At 53.6% G+C, this 20222-nt stretch overlaps 6 protein-coding genes across 6 annotated transcripts; 2 read left to right on the top strand and 4 right to left on the bottom strand.

Annotated features, from left to right (window-relative positions):
* Positions 1–210: 210 nt before the first annotated feature.
* On the bottom strand, positions 211–1261 carry MYCGRDRAFT_94720 (uncharacterized protein; the record flags this gene model as incomplete). The annotated part of the gene is made up of 2 exons (XM_003850800.1): positions 211–284; positions 511–1261. 2 exons carry the CDS (start codon positions 1259–1261, stop codon positions 211–213), a joined length of 825 nt encoding a protein of 274 aa, XP_003850848.1.
* Positions 1262–2512: 1251 nt separating this feature from the next.
* Positions 2513–6463, bottom strand: MYCGRDRAFT_94719 (uncharacterized protein; the record flags this gene model as incomplete). The annotated part of the gene is made up of 5 exons (XM_003850799.1): positions 2513–2999; positions 3474–3881; positions 4570–5081; positions 5969–6209; positions 6282–6463. The coding sequence occupies 5 exons, from the start codon at positions 6461–6463 to the stop codon at positions 2513–2515; spliced, it is 1830 nt and encodes a 609-aa protein (XP_003850847.1).
* A 403-nt stretch (positions 6464–6866) lies between these two features.
* Positions 6867–11008, bottom strand: MYCGRDRAFT_94718 (uncharacterized protein; the record flags this gene model as incomplete). Its single annotated transcript, XM_003850798.1, has 7 exons — positions 6867–7359; positions 8032–8748; positions 8913–8999; positions 9636–9869; positions 10157–10180; positions 10597–10689; positions 10776–11008. The coding sequence occupies 7 exons, from the start codon at positions 11006–11008 to the stop codon at positions 6867–6869; spliced, it is 1881 nt and encodes a 626-aa protein (XP_003850846.1).
* A 1178-nt stretch (positions 11009–12186) lies between these two features.
* On the bottom strand, positions 12187–15102 carry MYCGRDRAFT_94717 (uncharacterized protein; the record flags this gene model as incomplete). Its single annotated transcript, XM_003850797.1, has 9 exons — positions 12187–12425; positions 12529–12682; positions 12857–12964; positions 13061–13100; positions 13220–13392; positions 13961–14282; positions 14363–14457; positions 14713–14944; positions 15068–15102. The coding sequence occupies 9 exons, from the start codon at positions 15100–15102 to the stop codon at positions 12187–12189; spliced, it is 1398 nt and encodes a 465-aa protein (XP_003850845.1).
* Positions 15103–16728: 1626 nt separating this feature from the next.
* On the top strand, positions 16729–17989 carry MYCGRDRAFT_94716 (uncharacterized protein; the record flags this gene model as incomplete). Its single annotated transcript, XM_003850950.1, has 4 exons — positions 16729–16738; positions 16808–17339; positions 17524–17600; positions 17676–17989. The coding sequence occupies 4 exons, from the start codon at positions 16729–16731 to the stop codon at positions 17987–17989; spliced, it is 933 nt and encodes a 310-aa protein (XP_003850998.1).
* Positions 17990–18837: 848 nt separating this feature from the next.
* MYCGRDRAFT_94715 (uncharacterized protein) lies at positions 18838–19749 on the top strand (the record flags this gene model as incomplete). Its single annotated transcript, XM_003850951.1, has 1 exon — positions 18838–19749. One exon carries the CDS (start codon positions 18838–18840, stop codon positions 19747–19749), a length of 912 nt encoding a protein of 303 aa, XP_003850999.1.
* Between the last annotated feature and the right edge of the window lie 473 nt (positions 19750–20222).

Below are 20222 nucleotides of genomic sequence, written 5' to 3'. Positions count from 1 at the left end.
AGAGGAGGCTGTGGCGCTTCTATTAAGTACATTGTGATTGCTACCCTGACAGTATATTGCGCGGCTATAGTAGTCTACAAACACGACTGAGACATGCATTCTCAAGACAGCACCATGGACGTAGAAGCATGCGCAACAACTCACAAGTCGGAGCAATCAGCAATGAGGAGAAAGACAAGTCTCATTCATATTGTTCTGCTTGCACTCTATTCATAGCTCGGACATCTTGGACAATGCTACCCTTGACGGCTGGCTAAACGTGACCGCCTGACGGCCTCTGCAAGCTGTCAAAAAGCTCAATCATAATGTGCACGCACAGTCCAATCTCCGCCACAGCAAAGCTCTCCACTCCAACAGACTCAGCACTCTGAGATGCACCACCTTCGCGCCAGTGTCCTGGTCCGTACCGTTGTTTGCGGCCATCTTGCTCTCCAGTCTCGCAGAACACGTCGCCTGATGTGCAGCTCTCCGCGAGCTACATGCCGTGCGCAGATCAAAAAGGCGACAGACCATGCCTAGAGACACCACAAGTATGACAAGCAAACTCGACCTCGGCGCAATTGAAATCGTGCCACTCCTCCGCTGTCCCGAAGCTGAGCGCCTCCTCAACCAACATCTTGCCCTTGCCCGCCTCATCATTCCGCAAATGATCCACCATCACAGCCTTCATCTCCATCGCCCTAGCCTTCATCCAGTCCATCAATGTGTCTCTTCCCCACCAGCACTCTGGGTCGATGAGGACACACTTGACGGTTGCGCGGTTTCCACTCCTCTCAAAGAAGAAGCGAGTCTTCCACATCTGTGTTCCCGGCGGCAATTTGACGATGAGCGGCGTTCTGACGATGGCGACGACTTGCATGAAAGCAACATGGTTTGCGAATGCCGGAATGGAGCGTGTGATGGCGCGAGGGATCGTTGGAAGACAGTAGTCGAGGCGTGGTTTGATGATCAGCTGAGTGTCTTGATACAGTATTGGCATCGCTTCCTTGCGGATCATGCTGCTGACTTGCAGGATGGGCTGAGAGTGCGGACCAGTTCCTGTGACGGGAGGGTACGATACCACGTACGTGGATGATGGGAGTGGGAGGAGTTCGTAAACATCTAGACGAAGCTCTTTGGGAAGCGCAGAGAGTCGGTCTTTGTTCTTGTTGGTGGCGGTATCGGTGGGTTTGGCGAAGTCGGCTGTGCCGGCGGGGCGGTTCTTGTCAGCAGGCTCGAAGGTATAGGCGCACGCTCTCGAGATACGCTTGAGCTTCGCCATGGTACCGTTCCCGGCTTGATTTTTTTGCAAGCGGGAAATACCAGTGTCGGTGATATGATGTAGAGATCGTTGAGAGAAAGTACCTTTATGCCAAGATTTGCCGCTAGTGCGGGCTAAGTGCGGGTGATTTGTCGAGCCATACGCGAGGACATCACGCGCGAGATACGTGCCCTTCCTGGAAACGGAACTGGCAGAGAAATAAAGTGCACTGTGATATTTGAATGTTGGAGATGAACGTCTGCAGATTGTACGGTTGCTATGTAGGCACTCAATGTCTGTTGCTGATAACGCCGCAAGGTAGTCTTGCACTGAACGATTGAATCGAGTCAAGTAATCGCCTTGCTCAGGCCCCCTGCATCGGCGTAGTCATTGCCGGAGCCATTCACACTCGGCCGAATTCCACTCAAAACGGAAGAAATGGACTGCCTTCTTCCTCCTGCAAATCAATCGTCCCACCCGCCAGCGCCCCAACCATAGTCTCCTTTAACTGCTCACAAACCATCTGCAACCAAGCCTCCATCTCCACCCTCTCATCCTCAGTATTAGGTTCCTTCCAATCAGCATTAATAAAGAATCCCCTTCCAGGCTCAGCAACGAATTTAAGCGTAAAGTCAGGACGACGGCTGTACGAGGACAATGCAAAAAGAACCGTGACGGTAACGGTCTTTGCGTACTTCGCCCAGTAAGGAATTTCGGCCGCGAGCCAGTGTGAGATCGTGGAGACGATGTGTTTTGGCCTTGGTTCAAGGGAGAAGTGCACGTCAGCGTATAGGATGGAGCTTGCCTCCTTTCTAAGTTGGCGGTTGACCTGCGTGATCGGGAGGATAGGTGGCAGATCTGAGGAAAGGTGGTTAGCTACCGACGGGTAGTAGAGGGTGTAAGGGAAAGGGTAGTCGGTCCATGGTATTGAGTCCCGCTCAATTTGCGGCCATATCTCATTGCGGAGCTCTGCGGGAAGCCGCAGAAGTGGTGACGGCTCTTCTGACATGATGATACGTAGGGTAAGAAAGTTTGATGATCGTGTCAGAAGTTGAAGAGTGCTAAAGCAGGAGGAAGGAAACCCGTCCATACGATGCGCGTCCAGCATGATTTTATAGACAAGCTGAAGCTGCCTTTGTTCCTCTTCTCCGCCTCACAAGACCATTGTGTGTTGTACCCCTGGCTCGACGACAACGGCCTTTGTTCCTCCCGGTCGCCGTCGCCCCAGGAGCAGCGATCCTCGAAGCTGCCTGCCCACTCTTGTCATCCTGCTCACATCTTCTTATTCTTCCGACGCCTCACCGATCCCACAGACTCCCATCCAGTCTTCTCACTCCCACGCCTCGACTTCAGATAGTTCTTCCTCCTCCCATCAAGTCGAGCCGTCAGCCTCACAATCTCGCGCGAGCTGATGACGAGGGCATAGATGAACCCGGCCAAGTTCGTCTCGTCTCCAGTCTCGACCTGCTTGATGCGAATTCCGATCGACTGGTATTTGCGATCGGCGACGAATCCCAATTCCTTCGCTTTGGCGACGGCGGTGTCGTATTTGCGCACCATCTCGTTCATGATCGGGAGGAAGTGGTCTTTGAGTGGCTGGACGTCTTCCTTCTGGACTTTGTACCAGCTGTAGCCAGCGTTTCCAGCGAGGAGTTCGTCCAGGGCGGCGATAGCTGGAGACGGCTTGTTCTCGCTTGGAACTTCCAGAGCGGCGTCTGTCATGTTGTGTATTGTAAGGAGGTGCTTGGCTTGGTTGATGCTGAGGATGGATGAGTAGTGATGCGGAGCTCGTGTTGGTATTGGGTGTTCGAGACAGCAGAGGAAGTGAAGAAAGGTCGTCAGTAAACAACAAGTCCGCCTCAGGCAGCAACAAAAACATGTGAAAGAATGCAAAAATGCAACGACGAGCGGCTTGAATCAATACCCACTGCATTTTCCATCCGTGTTTCTCATCTCCGCCAGAATGAATGTCATCTCCAATCTTGAGCAAAACCCAGTTGACAGCCACAATATATCCACTCTTCCACGATCACCCAGACGAGCGATGCTGTCCCCTGCAGCACATCATATCGTCCCCCTTCATCGCGTCCTCGCGAGCTTCCTCAGCCTCGTCTCATGGTCTGGCTCCGCTCTTTTCATCGCCCGCCTGAAATGGTGCATCAAGTCGACCAGACCGCAGATCGCCGCCCAGATTTCCAACTGCCCTGCAAGCCTTGTTTGCTGGACTACCCACATGGGGTTCTGCACGGGCGTCTCGACGCGGATACCTCGAGCATTGGCTTGAAGAATGAAAGTGTCGTACTTCGAGGATTCGAAATCGAATACTCTGAGGATGATGTCGCGGAGAAGCTCTACATCTTGCTTCTCGACCTGATACCAGGGATATTCGCTGCGGCGGTTGTGGACCCGCAGGAGATCGTAAAGACGGTCGATGGCGATTTGTGGATCGTGGCGCTCCAGGGAAACTTCGGTGCTTTGTGACATCTTGGAATGCCTCCGGCGTGATAGGCTGTGGCTGAGTTGAGGAAGCGGCGGTGGTGGAGATGCGGTGCTTCGATGGAGGTCAAGTGAGAGTTGACCGAGCAAGACTGCACGGGCGACATGTGTGGTAGTAATATGCGATGAAGCACGACGGGTGACGCTGTGAATGTGTCAACGAAGACGACTGCAGTCCCAGGGAATGGCGAAGAAAGAGTCGGCTGGACCCCGCTGCCGCAAGACCAGCCCGTCTTGGCGAGATGAGGCAGGCGTGTGGTACATGCACCTCACTTTCTCAATTGGTGGAAGGGTAGATGGACCGTCTTTCCACACCGTGGAATCTTTCGCACACTGGCCCTCGGGAATTGGACAAGCACGCTTCCAAGCGCATGCCAATCGAACTGTCACTGCCGCAAGTCCAGTGAGATTCAGGTGTGGCTTCGGAAAGATTAAGCAAGCGCACAGCGGACATCTCTTACCTTTCCCGAAGCTCAAAGGAAGTGACACGCGGACCTACCTCCCCCATGCTGCACTGTGCCGACCACTTCTCTTCCAGAAGCACTTGCCCAGGAGCACTTCTGCACCTTCAAATTACAAAACACAAGAACGATGCATGATCCACGAGGAAAGAACGGACAAAAAAGAAGGTGATCTGAGGAAACTTGGAAGCGACGACAACCGGACGATATGCACTTTGAACATAGCCTGGTCTGAGCAATCGAATTTGCCCACGCAAACTCGGACGAACGGTTTCCAAGCCTCCCAATATCACAATTCTGTCCCAACCAGGCTTCCCCACCACATCATCCGATACGCCTTTCTCTTCCTTTGAAAGTTAGCCTCGACCTCACGTGGCCGAACGCATTTCTCCGAAGTGTCCTGCGCCTCTCCGATACCGATGATGTCGTGGCTCCTTCTGAGCGCCAGCGTGCACTTCAGTCTTTCCATCGTCCAGGCAGTATGAAATTTCCACAGCCTTACTCGGCGGATCAGCTCGAGTATCGTTACTGGACCGCGCGGCTATGTGCCGCACATCTACAGTGGAGGTGGTTGATTCTGGCGGTGTCAGTGCACTGTGTCTGGCGCTGAGCTCGCGAGCCATCATCTTGTCCTCGTCCAGAAAATCGATGCTCCAGTACAGATATTCTCCGATCGCGATCCGATCTATGTCGTCTTGTGGGAGCGTCATCTCCATCGGAGGAGTCCCAGCGTCGAGCAAATCATCGATGAGTTCGACGGAATCCGGACTGGGCGCTTCCATGTCCTCGTGGAGGTATAGGTAGTCTGGACGTCGCTTGTACTCATTCATGTTGAGGTTGGACTGCGGATGGAACCAGCGAAGTGGAGGAAGAAGATGACCAAGCTGCATTATGACATGCAACAGGATACCAACCATGGAACAAAGACAACACGGAGTATGCTGGGAACCGTCAGGCACCATCGTACAACAGCGCACGTCCGAACGAAGTGCACTTAAGATATACAGGGAATTGCGTGGATCATTACATGCGCTTGACACGCCCCGCACAACCCTACACGCTGCAGACGATCGCAAAGTGCTTGGATTGTGTCTGGCTTCTGTATGAAACACGATACCACCACTTACATGACAGTGATTCATCACACCACGATTGGTTGCGACGCATACGAGAAGAAAGGTAGGAAGATGACGATATGTCTCCGGCATCGTATTCTCTCTACAGCCGTGGTCCTTCTCCTTTGAGCATCGCCACGGCACTGCTGCTCAGCCTTCCAAGTCAATCTCAATGCTAGTGGACGGGTCAGTCTGCCGCCTTTCAGGGCTGTGCAGCATTGTCCTCACAGGGTGCTGGTTGCCAAAACGCGCTCGGACCAAGTACCGAATCCAAAAGCTATCCCCATGTCCTCAGTTGGGTGAATGTTGTCTTCTCCTGGTACCGCAACTGAATCCCAATCTCCTCGAACCGACGACATATATCCCGTTGAGCATTTCCTTGGCTCGAACAGACCTCATGTACCTGAGGGCCCAAGAAAGACCACATCATCACTTCCGAAGTGGGAACTCCTCCCGGGAAGTCTGCAGCAGCAGAAGGTCTTGTCCCGATGTGGGCATCAGTCCGTCCAGCTCCCGCGCCTCAAGAAGTCCGCAGGAGTTGGATGACTGCGGTCCGCACCATCGTCCTTCTGCCTCGACTATCCAGATCACCTCGGAATCTTCGCTCTGTCCGCTTTGTATCTTAGCTCGTCTTCGAGATCTGCAAACCGGCGTACCAAGTCACGCTCGATTCCTTCCGGAGATACACCGCGCGCATACTCTCGTTCAAGCAGGACTCTTGATCTCAACCTCTCCAGGGTCCACAACGTGTGAGCTTCCAAGCTTCTGATTTGTCGCAGCATCTCCAAGATGAGATATGGCGGCCAAATATCGTCTGCCGAAAGATCTTCATCATCGAGATCGACTTCCTCGAAAGCATTGATAGGCGAGGCAGCGAAGCTTGGTGGGATCGGAATGCTGTACCGGACAGATATAGAACGTCCAAGTTTGTTGTCGGCGATGCAGAATGTCAATTTCATCGCAACGTACGCTCCGATGACGTATGCATCGTTCTTGCGGTCGGCCATCCAGGTATCCAGCTCGCGAGGAAGGACACTCGCTGCTATCATGTCGTCGATGGCTTGAATCGATGCCGGATCGGGTGGATCGAACCACTTTTCGAGCCAGGGAAACTGTTCGTGGGCATCCTCCGGAGGAACAAGGCTGGACATGCCGACGAAACTGTGTAGAACTCAGCAAGATTGTGGAAGATGTGTCTGGGTCGGACTTTCGAAAAGTGAGAAAAGTGAGAAGCCAGATGAACACGATTTGTTTGCCGTCGGCGGGCCATTTTCATCTGGAACCTACTATGCTTGCAAACAAGCTAACCGGAGGGAAAGAAACTTCGGAATCTTACTCAACATACATGCAGAGAATACTACATGTTGCCGAATCTGGACTCTATTGCCGGCAATCATAATCGAGGCCTGGATCACGAAAGCCATCGAGAGTCGGTTTGGGCCGTGCGGAAGGCGGAAGATCGAAATTACTTGGAGATCAATTTTCTTCTTTAATGACGACGGCTTTACCCCCCAAACCTCACTGCCACCTCTTGTGCTCTTCCTTGCTGGGCGCTCAGCCCGACGATATGACCGCATCCAAGCCCTGCAGCCTCCGTACAAGTTCTCGATGGATCTCCGCCATGGTCTCCGTCCCGGTCCACTGAATCCCCTGCCGCAGCAACATTACCAATCGCATATTGCTATGGATCCAAAACATTTGAACGTTAAGGTGTCTAACGGCGCGAATCATGTCGAGAATTCTAATGGACGTATCTCGCCAGGTCCCATCCCAGATGTCAAAAATGGTGTACAGGCCGTCAGATTGAGCGAATTGGTCAGGAGGTACGATGCCGAGTTCGTAGCTCCTATTGCGAAGGATCTGGTCTTCCATTCGTTTCTGATGGAGGAGATCCAGCAGCCAGGCTATCACGCGGAAGAGCTCGTTTCGGTGCTCAGCGCACCAGTCGTCCAATGTGACCGGAATTCTAGGTGCGTTGAGAAGGCCTTGAAGCGAGACGAATGCGGGCGTCTGCTCGTTCTCTGCGTATTGGTGAGGCGTCGCCATGCTGAACTGATGTTGCAAAGAGCGAAGGCAGGGCGAGAGGATCTCAGAAGACAGCTTTCTTAGGTAAGAGCTCTGCCTCGCTACTCGGGTGGCACAGGCGGAAGATGACAGCAGATTGCATCGTTTCTCACATTGCCAGAGCTTGGTGCAGCCTCCGCAAAATATATGGCACGAACAAGAGTTTGCCATCGATGGACTTCTGAGATCGAAGCTACAGATCCAGACGTTCGCCGCTGTGGAAGATCGAGATGCGTCCGATCATGCCGATCGTCAGATGCTGTGTGGTCCAGAGCCGGACCGTATGCAGCCTTGAACTTCCCAATCCGACTTCAAATTTGCCGTCCTCGCAGTCGTACATCTGAAGGACCAGGACAACAAGTAAGGCCTGTATCTGGTCTTATATCCACAATTGTCGTCGTTGGAGACGGGTCGAATGGAACTGGTCATGTCAAAGAGCAGGCCGCTGGAAGGAGAAACATGAAAAATCTCTCATTTGCATGATTTTTCGCGCATAGACACCGCAAGAGGATGCCAAATCTATCACTCACAATGGTGCTCAAAGCTGCTGCAGCCTTCAACCCGACGCCTCATACCCGCCAAACCCAATTCCAATCATGACAGACACTACAACATGCTCTCCAGTCGCGCTTTGACTGCAGCGTATGACTCGTACCCATCACGCTCATTCCCTTGTCTGTACCTCCGATACGCCAAAGTCCGCCTCTCCATCTCCTTCGCTCTCGGCGCCAAGGTCCGAAACCAACGAACCTGACGGAAGAGGATCGCTGCAGGAGTATCCTGGTGGTACAAGGCTTGATTGGCTTCACTCATTGGCTCGATCTCAATCTCTTCGGCCATCGGCACACCTTCGTCCATGCCGTAGTGGGAATCGACATTGTACACCTCGCCGCGAAACTGGAGCTGGCCACGAGTGATCTTTTGATAGTCCGGAGAAGCGTCGTACCAGGACTGGAAGTCAGCCGGCAGTTGAGGAAAATCCACCAGTTGGTCGATGAGGAGGAAGGCATCCGGTCCTGGAATGTGGATGTCGTCGACTGGATGCCGGCCGCGAACTTGGGCTCTATACAGAGCAGCTGCACGACGGCCAGATCCACGTTCGTCGGGCATGACGGCGGATGTCCAGATCTTTTCTTTGGCTGTCGACCACCACCTGAAACGCCACATGCGAATCTCCACAATCCACGCCATGAGTTCGGCTGGGCCCACGACGGAGTCGGCAAGGACACGGTTGTCGTCACTCAATTCTTCTCGGTCAATCCCCAGGGACATGGAAGTTGTGCTTCGCAATCCGTCAGAGGTCATGCCGACGTAGTAGTCGACCTGCCTCTGGAGAGTAGATCTTTTGACCAGAAGACACTCTGGATTTACTCTGTACCTGTATTCAAGGAGAAAGTGGTCAGCGGACTGTATCGAGAAGGTATTGCGTGTCCACTTGCCATGCTTGGAAATCATCAGGGATATCCTTCATCACGACGAGAGACTCAACAAATTCCAGGTCGGCCCTGGGAGCGGCGTCAGAAGTCGTCGACTGACGATTTGCAAACCATCTGTTGGTAGTTGGCGGATCCTCCTGTTGGTGGACGAAGTTGGAGAGGCTTGAGAAGTTCGACATTGCAAGACCTGTTTGAGGAGAGCTCCGGGTTGCAAGGACAAGAAGAGTGGGTTGTTGGCGTAAGAATGAGCAATGTGGCCGCTTTTGAGCCACAGCACCCTCTGGCGTCGGACAAAGCACGACAACTGGAAGGCTCGATTGAAAGTTTGTCAAACGTTATGGGACCATTGAAGAGTTCGAGAAAAGGCTGGTATTATCGACGTACAGCGCGACACGGTTCCATCCTCCCGAGTGAAGCTTCCACGTACGCCATGTGGTGAACGAGCGGCTTTTGGTTCTCAAACGAGGCAATGATCGAAGACGGCAATAAATGAGGACGATATTGATACTGAGCGTGATCATTTATCCCGCTATCGGCCGTCCCACATATCTCAACGCCGTCATGACCTCAAAGACTCCTGCCCAATCTGCTCTCGACTTCCTGGTACGTCTCGTACAGTCCATTTTGCTTGGGCCGTCTTTCTGCAGAAAAGGCGGCGACTCGTCGTCTCATTTCTATGAGGGATCCCTGGCGCCAACGAATCCAGCATATCTCTTCAAAAACATAGGCAGCATGCGAATTTCTGTCCTCGTGTGCCCATATATGGTTCAAGAAGCTCAGAGGGTCTTGTTCCTTTGGAGATACTGGTAAGGGAACACCATACCCGTGGTCCGGACGTGGGGTCTCGTTGCCGGGATGACGGCGGACCTGCTCCAGCGTGACTGAATGGATCTGCAGGTGAGATGTCCACCAGCCTTTGAAGTTGAAAGGTAGCTCGTTGGGAAGTATGACTTCGTCAATCAGGCGGTGGGCCTCCTCGTTGGAGATGATGAGGGGGTTCGTCGAAGCAGAATCGTTGCTCTCCATGGCGGAGTTAGGATTGTGGAGTGAGAATGACCTGAGAGGGTCATAGATCGCGCAAGCAAGTCTGTATTTACCTGCGGCCGGGTTTGCTTCGTGGAAGAGTATACCTTGTCCTTGCTCGATAACAATCGAGAGAATTGCGGAAGAACACTCTGGAGCTTTACAACAGCCCGTCGATGCGACTTTGCCACCTGTGAGCCGGCGGAAAGCTTGCTACGGGGTTTTCGGACGGCTCCGATTCAAAGCAGGCGGAAGCTTCTTCCTCTGCTGCTGAACGGAAGTGGAAGAACATCATCTTGACACTTCACGGCAGAAACGTACCCGGAGTCTCGCCGCTGTCCGGCTCTGCAAGCCAAGTGTCAAAGACTCAACCCCGCTAGCACTGCTTTCAGACGCTCTTCAGCGGGTGATGTGAACGATATGAAAGTTTGACTTGATTATCCCTGACCACCCGAAATGACCCCTCACTCGCCGCGACTGCTGCCAAGTATTCTCTCTGCTCTGACGAACGAGCGAAGGCATCTCAAATTGCATCCGAGGACCGGAGTGGCACGTCCGGTGTCATGCTTGGCATCACCATTCTTGATTGCCGCACAATTGCTATGTCTACGCTTCATCCTTTCACGGCCTTCGTCTTGGCCGTCGATTCAGCCAGGCAGCATTCCACCCAGAAACGCCCTGATATCCTTCAGCATCCTCCGGCTCATCGTCCACCGCCCATCCCATCCTGTCCCGTACCGTAGCCCATGGCTCAAACTCACTGCGGGCTCTCCCTCTTTGAGTCAACAGAAAGCGAAGTGTACGTATTGCCAGCCTTCTGTGCCAGGGCTCGTCGGTTCTCAGAGCCAATATGTCTTCGAGAAGCTTAGCACTCTGTGTGTGTGTTTGGAGCAGGGCCTGGTTCGCTTCAGTGTGGGCAGGTACGACACGTGGCCGATACATTGGTGGAAGATCGAGGTATATGCTGTGGCAGAAGCTCAAGTACAGGGCGTTTTCGGTCTTCCGTTGAAGCGTGGCGACGTGGTTGTAGATGTCAGGAAGGTAGTCTTCGTTGGTGCTGCACCATCCTGCAAAATCGATCGGAAGCTCGTCATCACGGAGCAGTCTCCGTAGAAGGGTCGCTGCTTGGATTTGAGCCGGAGTGAGATCGCTTGAGAGTGCGCTGGAACTCATGGTGCTCGATGGCCAAGCGCTGATGGCGCAAGCAAAAAATGGAGACTGAACCTGAAGACGAACAGATTCCAACCAGACAAAGGCTTGCAAAGCAAACTACTGTGCACTCAGGGCGCTTCTGGAAACTCCTGACCCATTGCAGAGCATCCCTGCGACCTCCAAAGGAAGGAGTCGCTTGCGGGGATCGAGGGCCAGATCCACAGCCACACCCTCGGATCGGACGGAGTAAACAGTATTGATGCGATCATTTGGGAGAAATATCTGCTCGATGGCACCGTCCCTTTCTTGACACGAAGATTAAACCTGCATGACTCTTGGCCGCTGTTTCCGTCACGCTGCGATCCATGACGCATGCCCTGTGTTATCGATTCCAGCTCCAGGTCTCTCTTCCTGACATCTTGTCGCTTTATTTGCCGGCCGCTCAAGCCCACCCGTTAGCGCTCTATATGCTTGGGCATATTAATTACCGCCGCCACGAAGTCCGCTCGTGGAGAGCTTATCGAGAACGGGTTGAGGGCGCTCAGTTCCTTGGTTGCCCTGCCTCTACGATCGTCAGATGAATTGTCTTCGGTCCTGCTTGGATCTCGAGATGTGGGATGAAAGCTGCACTCTCTGACTGAGATCAGCGGTACTCCGAAGTGAGGGCAACACCGAGCTTGAAGACGGATGGAGATTCCACGAAGGATTTTGACGATTGAGTCCCGATGCAGGGAATCCTGGAACAACTTCTGTCGAGATGTAAACCTAGAACAACTCCGTCACATCAAGGGATGTATCGTTGCACCGTATCGAGCACCGCGATATTGCGATGAGTTCTGAGAAACGACCACTGTCATGGTAGCACGCTTCTCGGGCAAGAAAGGGCGTGGAAATATTTTGCATCGAGAAAATAACCTTGGACATTCAGACCAGAAGCGGACAAGCTTAAAGCGGCAGAGGAAAAAGGCCGAACCATGATCGCATACTGTCAATGCCGACTTGTCTTCTCAACGAGTCGTTCCCAGACGCTACCTCACATCGTGGTACAGCGAGGCAGTTGTCGCTTCGTTGCTGATCGGGGGGACTTACAGCAGGGTTGACTCGCTCTGAGACTTTCATGGACAGCACCTTGTTCACTGTGCCATGTAAACTGCAAATTTTCATTCGACGATCTCAAAGTATAGAGGTGTGCTGACTGTTCAGGACTCCGTTGGCGCCATCCGAGGACGGAACGGATCAGCGCCGGGCACATCATTCTTGGCGCGGTGAGCTACCCAAATGGCATCTAAGAGATACTTCTTCTTCGATTCCTCGCCTTCTTCTTTCAAACGCATCAGGCTGATCAGTGTTTCGGCGGCGGCAGCAGGCTCAACTCCTGCCAGGGCAACTTGAAAGGTTTCGTGGAGCAGGACCCAGTAGAACTCCTTGTAGTAGTCGCCTGATCATTGGGTCAGGTCGTCAGCAGAGTGTACATGAGCGAAGTCCAGGTGGGGCTGAGGAGCGAGGACTGGAGATACGTGATCAGCAGAAGCGGTACTTACACCAGCTGTTCAGGGTTGGCAGAGTCGGAAGGGAGAGGAGGATGTGAAGATCCGACATGGCTTGCTCTTCGGTCAATGGACGAGCGGTTCCGATGTTGTTCGACATGTTGGTGGTGGTGCTTGGGGAAGTTGATTTCAGAGTGGACTGTCTTGGCTTTGGATTGTGGGAAGAAAGATCAATATACAGGGACTGAAACGGAAGGAAACTCTGGGTGAATAGGACAACGGGCATCAGCAGGTCTTGGCCGGAAATGGTCAAGCTCTGCAAGCAAACAAAGCGAGAGACAAGAGTGGGGCGGACATCGGTGAGACCATCAACGAGACATACCACGGCTTCCTTCGTCGCGGGTTGAGGTTGCTCGTCACGGATCTGATCCGCAGAACACGCTGCCGGGCCAGTCGAATTGGGTTCGTACTGGGGAAGCTGAATGCAGCGCTACCATGGCGTTGTTATGCTTGTATGGAGAACGTCGGAACGAATGCAAGATGTACGTGCATATCGCTTCTATTTGATTGCCTGTAATGTACGTACGATTCCGGTGAACGTGTCCGATGATGAACTCATCGCTATCCTTGATATAAAGCACACGAGGTCGGCACGCCCTCCTTATGCTTGCACGCATCATGCAACAAGTTATGAGCGAGCAGTAGCTCAACCATGAAGTATCCCATCATCGGGCGGCTTCGGTACATATCGTCAACCACCGGCAGCACATTGTGGCGAGTCCAGCGCTTGTCTGTTGCAAAGTCCTTGATGGATTCGAAGATGCTGGCAGTAAGAGTCGAAAAGATCAGTCCGAGGAACTCCTCGTGGTCCTTGTACCACAGGGTCATGTCGTATGGGATGCTTGGCAAAGCAAGTAGCTGGTTGATGTCGTTGTATGCTTTCTCTCGGGTCATCGTGCGCGTGGTCGTTGTGGTGGTGGACATCTTGGGCGCGATGCTTGCGGAACATGCGGGTTGGAATGAAGAGTTGTGGAATGCAGGAAACGTGCTCAGGATGTATAACTTGCGGCATTGTACCTGGCAGAAACCTCGTCGAGACAAAGACGAGATGCGACCGGTGCCGGAAATGGACAATGAGATCAACCGAAGACGGTCAGGAAAACACCGAACCAGAAACTGGTGACTGCCGCCATAGAGAAGCGGCCGCAGAGGTGAGATCGGTTTGTCGATTCGATGATCACGTTCTGCATGTCTCGTGCGGAAGAGTCGCTATGTGAGATTGAGGGAAAAGAAAATGGGACGTGGTCAGAGGTCAAGATGTCCATAGAGCAGAAGCTATCATAGATCAAGGACAACGAAGTTGCACATGCCGTCGCAGTCTGGACCGAGACTCCGGTGCCAGGCAATTGTGTGAAGGCGGCTCGTCGTCGGCGACACAGACATTTCTCGGTTCCAATTGACTTCGCCTCTCCTAGTTCGTGCGGACAATCATATGGTGTCTGAGGCTGTGCGCGAGTCCAAGCGACTGGAAGAACGCAGCCTTCATCGGGTCATTCCAGTGTCGTGGATCCAGTCGAGGCGTGGCGTCATCGCGAGCCGCCATTGTCCTGTTACAGATGAGGACCATGCTCTCTCCGATGCTACCGTTGATGACATCCAGCATTTGTCCAAAGAATTCTTTGCGCCTCTCGTACCAAATGTCGAGCTCCTCTGGCAGGAACGGAAGCGTAAGGACGGGGTATGCGAGGAGATTGACGATGTCGGTTCTGGCTTGTTCTTCGGTCACTGACCCGGTGGTCATGGTTGAGCTTGACATTGTTTTGTTGTTGTTGTCTTGCAGAATCCTGCCGCCAGAAGAGCCCATCCACAAGGTGGTATAAGGCCGCACCGGGCCTTGATGTCGGTGAACAAAGTGCGTTGTCCTTGACATAAAGAACCAGCCGAATACGACGCCGGAACCGGTCGGTCGGTCGACTCCTTGTCCTTCGAATGCGAGTGTGCGTGGAATCCAGGCGGAAGGTCTCAGCACACGGTGCTCTGAGTGTCTTCAATGTCGACAACAGTCCAGTCTGATGATAGCTCGGAAACGAAGACTGTTGCCGAGCCATCTTCAGCATGGCCTTCGGCGGTCCGACTCTCCAGTGGCCCCTTCGCATTTGATGAATTTTGCTCGATTGTAGGCATGGTCGCTGCGGTATGTGAAACTGTGAACAGAGTCTTCTCGCGCTTTGGATGTACCTCGAGGAAGTACACTGATCGCATCGCGAGGTCTCGAGCTTTAGGATCCGCTTGAACGAGCCCGTGCAGGAGGCGGAGGAAGCGAATGAAGTCAGCTCTTTCGTCGTTTCCTCGAAGGAGCAGCGGCGGCGATGGCATAATGACGGAGCCGCTGCCAGTCTCCTCCTCGACCTTCCCAACGAACTTGGCGATAATGTGATCGAGCATCTGACGGCGGAAGGGCTTCCGTTGCCTGTACCATGGGTTCATGGTGGGAAGTGTTTGAAGCTCGAGCAGGCTGTCCAGATCTGCGACGGCTCGTTCGGGCGTCATCGGCAGAGGTCGAGAGAGTCGGCTTCCTGTTGCGAATCCGTACATCAAGACGGCTGTCATGGCTCGCTCCTGACTCATTGCAGAAACTCTGTCTTGCTCGAGCCGAGCTCCATGCGGGACGGCGATAGGTGACATTCTTCAGGTCCTTGGATTGGCTGTGGCTGAGTGACGAGAGTAGAGTGCGGTTGAGACAGAGTGCTGTTGGCCTGGGATCAGGCCAGATCTGACAGTGGGATGCTCTTCCATGAAAAGCTCGTCCATCCCGAAGTGCTTGATGGTTGCATTCATGATGCTAGAAGACACATTCCGCCGAAAGCGGTCGGCCTCGGCTTTGAGCCGCTCTGGAATGCAAAATCACGCGGCACCGCTAGGAAGTGCTACCGAAGTCACGCCTTGATGTGCAGTCTGTTGATGCCGATACAATGCACCAGCGACCTCACATCGTGCGCTGTAAGGCGGGAAGACAGCGCTCACCAATTTCTCTTTCGTTGGATCTTCCTGGAAATTCTTGGTGGTTGATCAGCTCGTCACGCACTCGAAAGCGGAAGTTCTAATGGTCTTCGTGCCGTGCCCGGAATGTGGAGATACTGGTCTCCAGGGATCTGTTTCGGGTTGGACAAGGTCGTTCGCGGCCTCGGGGTTAGACCGGCCTAGACGCATGCTATGTGGTTGGAAGTTTTCCAGTCGGACAGTTCTTGCGTATTACCAGCGATGGAAATTGGCGCGGTGACGACGATAGAGAGTCTGCGATACGTAGTGGCGATGTGTATCATTCCTTCGCGATACGCTGAAGTCGCCGTATGACTTGGAGCTCAGGTCTGGCATCGACGAGAAGAGAGATATGCTCCGCGTTGAACTTTGGTCAACTTGTCGACGGCTCCGCAAGTTTTTGCCAGGGCCAAAATTTATCGAATTCTCCTTTTGCCGACACAGCCAAGTTGATCGGCCTTGAAGACATGCCAATCGCCGGCAATCAGTGTATGCGGCGTCTGCATAAGTTATAGCACTATGAGCGATGAGAAATGCTCGTGTTTCTGCATTGAAGTCGCAGCAATGTGACGCAGGCTTCGGCTGTTCCGTGAGAAGAATCACTCTCCACACCTGAATGAAGACAACCAGTTTTGTCGGTAGCATGAACATGTGCCTACAGTCTGCGACTTGTTCCAGATCGGGCCTTCACGTTGTCGATAGCCGCCCTTCCTTTGCAACGGAGCCAGCAGCAGTGAATGTTTGCCCGGCTCGAGAGTCATGCTGGATGAGCTGTCTTTGCAGCGTCTTGATTCTTCGCCGCAAGCCGGGTGACGGCTGTTGAAGTATTGAAGACCTCCGGTAGTCTGACGATGCTTTCCATGCCGTACCCTCCCGGTCCTGAATAGAACCCACCACGGCTGGTGTACTGTCGTCAGGAGTCGTGAAGACCACGTCTCGATATAGAGTCAACTCCTCTCCAGCCAAGACTGCCTGCATCGTCCAACGTGTTATCCTTGCCGTGCTACCAGTCTTCGATGCCGTTGTATGGATGTAACTCGGAACGATTGAACATTGTGAGGATCTGAGCTTCACTCTGGTCGTCTCCCGTCCGGTCGTTGCCGTCCTCGTCGACGTCCAATGCAGCACCCCTGCTAGCGTCGCCCACAGCTGGCTTGTGCCAATATCTCAATTCGAGCTCCAATTCTTCCTTTCCTCTCTTCGGCCAGCATCAAGATGTCGAATCGTACGTACAAGCTGAACAACCATACCACTGACCTTCTTGTCATGCATACAGAAGCTAACACCATCACAGAATCAAACATCCACGAAATGCTCCCGTTCCGCGGCAAGGCCGCATCACATCAACACGGCGCCGCCACCACCACCACCACGACCATGGCCTTCCGTCCCGCCGCCACCGCCGCCGCCACCTCTGCCGCGATGCCCGCTTCGGCGGAAGAAGAAGACGACCTCGCCTCCCTCGAGGCAATGCTGCGAACAACGGAGGAGGAGATGGCGGAGGAGGAGGAGAGGAGAGAGCGGGCTGCGGCCCAAGTGGAAGAAGACCGCCCGCGGGCGGCAACGTTGAAGAAGCTCGCCTTCGGAGGGCACTTCCGCGAGCCCGTCGGCGACCTCGCGTTGAGGGTGTTCCGTCGCGAGTGTGAGGCGATGGCGGAGCACCTCCCGCGCGCGGGCGACGACGCGCTCCGCCGGAAGCATGAGAGGAGGGAGGAGCACGCGGTGCGGACTCGGGAGATGGAGAGAGAGATGCTGGCGAGGGCGGCGAAGCTGGACGGGGAGAAGAGGGGGGCGGCGAGGAAGGGGAAGAAGAACAAGAAGCAGAAGTAGAGGGGAGGACCTCTGGTCGGTGGGTGAAAGAGACCACGACCATGTCGATCAAATGCACTTTGCTGGCTTGTGTGCCTGACGGGAGAGAGACGCTTACTTGTTCCACTTTCACTCTCCATCATGCGTTCTTCATTGACTGCGTCCTCTACGATTCCTGCTTCAATGATATGCTGACAACAGGGCTGCAGCGAAAAGAGTCATCGCCGCTCAGAAGTGCTGCCGAACTTCCGACCAACTCCCTGTGGACACCTTCGGTGGTGAGTCCTCCCGTCTGACAGGACTGCTATCTCTCTGACCAACAGTGTCGACCACACCGGCCGAAGCATCTTCAGCTCCACTCAACAGGCTATTGGATTGGAAGTATTCTGGACCGTTCTACGCTCCGAACTTGTCATACTGCACCTACCTCATCGACTACGCCACACCTGCCATTTCCAGTCCCGCAAACGCTACTTGCACCTGTTGCTCGATGACATTTGCAACCGATCTCAAGTTACTGCACCAAATTACCATCGCTCACCTCAAGGAACTCATCGACAGAGCCGCCACAAAGACGGGAGACGACTCACAAGAGCACGGAAAGGACGACGCATACACTGGCAGGAAGAGCGATACGAGCGACGACTGGGTTGAGCCCAACATGTGACCGCCTTAAGCGCCGTGAGTACGAACTCTTGCCGGAGTCAATGGAGGGGACACAACCGTCAGAAACTCGAAACATGGGTGGTTATGGCTCATTCCCCCTTTTATCATCAGTTGCGTATGAGAGATCCCGTACTATCCTCCTGCTTCTCCCTCCATGCTAAGACCTTTCACCGTGCGGATCGTTGCTTTAATCTTCATCTGCTAATCGGTCGTGCGAGAGAGAGCACGGGGTGCCGCGAACCAGGGTGGTACCCTCGATTCAAACCATGATCTTCGCTGGAAAGCCCGTTATTCTACACAATGATGTTGACATCAGTCTCGCGATGTTGGGATACACATCATGAAGCGAGCGGGACAAGTAATTATAAGACATGAAGCCTGACACATTACGATTCGATCCTCGACGAAAATCAATTCACTTGACCAAAATTCAGACTTTCGGAGCTACCTCCGCCGGCTTCTGACATCCCTCAAGCGCAATCAAGACTTCAACTTCTTCCTTAACCTTCACCAAACTTCTCGCATCAACGCAACTCTTCGCTTTTCTTTCAACACGACAAACATTGCGCACACAGCAAACATATCTCCCTGTTCTCATATCAAGAGTAAGTCAACAGCGAGAAGCGCAAGTACCTTTCCTATGTGTTTCCCATCCCTCTTCATCCATTCCTCCTCAACTTTACTATGTCATTTCTACTCGTGCGTTACATGGCGACGACTATACCGACCATGTCGACTGCTTTGTCGCCACATATACTAATACGACCAGAACAGTATACGACAGATCACCACTCAACAACACTCGCCCTGAGACACCGGCTTCCACCGAAAGACAAAAGCACCACAGCCATGTCTACCAACAACAACCGATCTCTCCTCCTCGACGGCGATGCGCAGCTCATCACGTACCTTCTCTTCACCAAGTTTCCGACCCTCCAGGCTCCGCAGCGACGCAGCCTCTTCAACGATCTCTTCGCCACTGAACTCGCCGCCATTCCTTACAACGAGCCCGCCAACATCCACGCTCGCCTGGAAGAGCAGTTCATCTTCCTCGACATTGGCGGCAGCGATGACGCCGTGTGGGACGGCATATACCTCAACAACACTCACATCGAGATGTGCAAGCGTGACGATTGGATCACGAGAATCAGAGAGGCTGCGCACATCCGCGGCATTGAGATTCCTGAGGACAACGGCCATCACGACTGCGAAGACGCGACGTGCTACATGAATGACCACGAGGCTTCTGCAACGCGTCAATACACGCCACCCTTCCAGCAACGCGAGCGTCGGGCGCGTGAGGAGAAGGAGGCAAACGACAGGGAGTTTGAGGGAGACAGTCGCCTCGTCCTGCACCTCCTCTTCACGCACTACACCGACCTGACCAACCCCGAACGCCGCAGTATCTTCAACAAGGTGTTCGCGAACGAGCACCTTGCGAGGGATATGGAGTACGGAGTGGAGCATGTGCAAGATTTGGTGAACATGTACGATCAGCGTCTCGACGATCCGGAAGACTTCGTATGGAAAGCGATACTGCGGGAGGATCAGACAGAGTACCAGCTTCGCAACCGCGATCGCTGGACTGGTTTGCTGAAGATTCGTGCGGAAGAGGAGGGCATCGAGTTGCCGGACAGTGGTGATGAGGATAGCGATTGGGATGGGGAGGATGAGGAGGAGATGGCCATCAAGAATGACACCGAGGACTACCGCACTGAGATGGCGGACTTCATCGAGAGGCGCACGAGAGCCGACCCATGATTGATCACGACTCCGGTTGCTCTCACAACGCAGCTTCTTCTGCTTTTGTTCTTACCGTACATACTGGTCACCAAGTCGTGGCTTCGCGAAGTAGCCAAGGACAATCAAGCGACCTGTCTCCAAGCGCAAACCGAGTGTTCTTCGTGCTTTATTCTGTGACATCGTCAATGCACCCAAGCTCAGCGCCATTGCCCGCTTTGTTGTCTCGAAAACCCTCGATACTCATGCTTTGTCGAACATTCTGTAGACCGCAAATCTCAAAGTCGTGGTTGTCTCGCCAATGGTCAAAGGTCTTTTCCACAATCTCTCTACCGCCCTGGTCGATTCATCGACATGGCTTGCGTATCTACATGTGGCGATTCGCACGCCATGATCAATCAGTCCAACGGCCAGTGCCGCAGTCTGCTCAACGCACGCACCTATGGAGCTTCGTTTAGATCGCCCTCCATCGACTCGATCAGGCTCGTCAATGC

This window comes from Zymoseptoria tritici, chromosome 7 (assembly GCF_000219625.1).
Source record: "Zymoseptoria tritici IPO323 chromosome 7, whole genome shotgun sequence".
NCBI lineage: Eukaryota > Fungi > Ascomycota > Dothideomycetes > Mycosphaerellales > Mycosphaerellaceae > Zymoseptoria > Zymoseptoria tritici.
The sequence above is the reverse complement of the archived record's forward strand: the minus strand, read 5'-3'. Positions and strand labels throughout refer to the sequence as shown.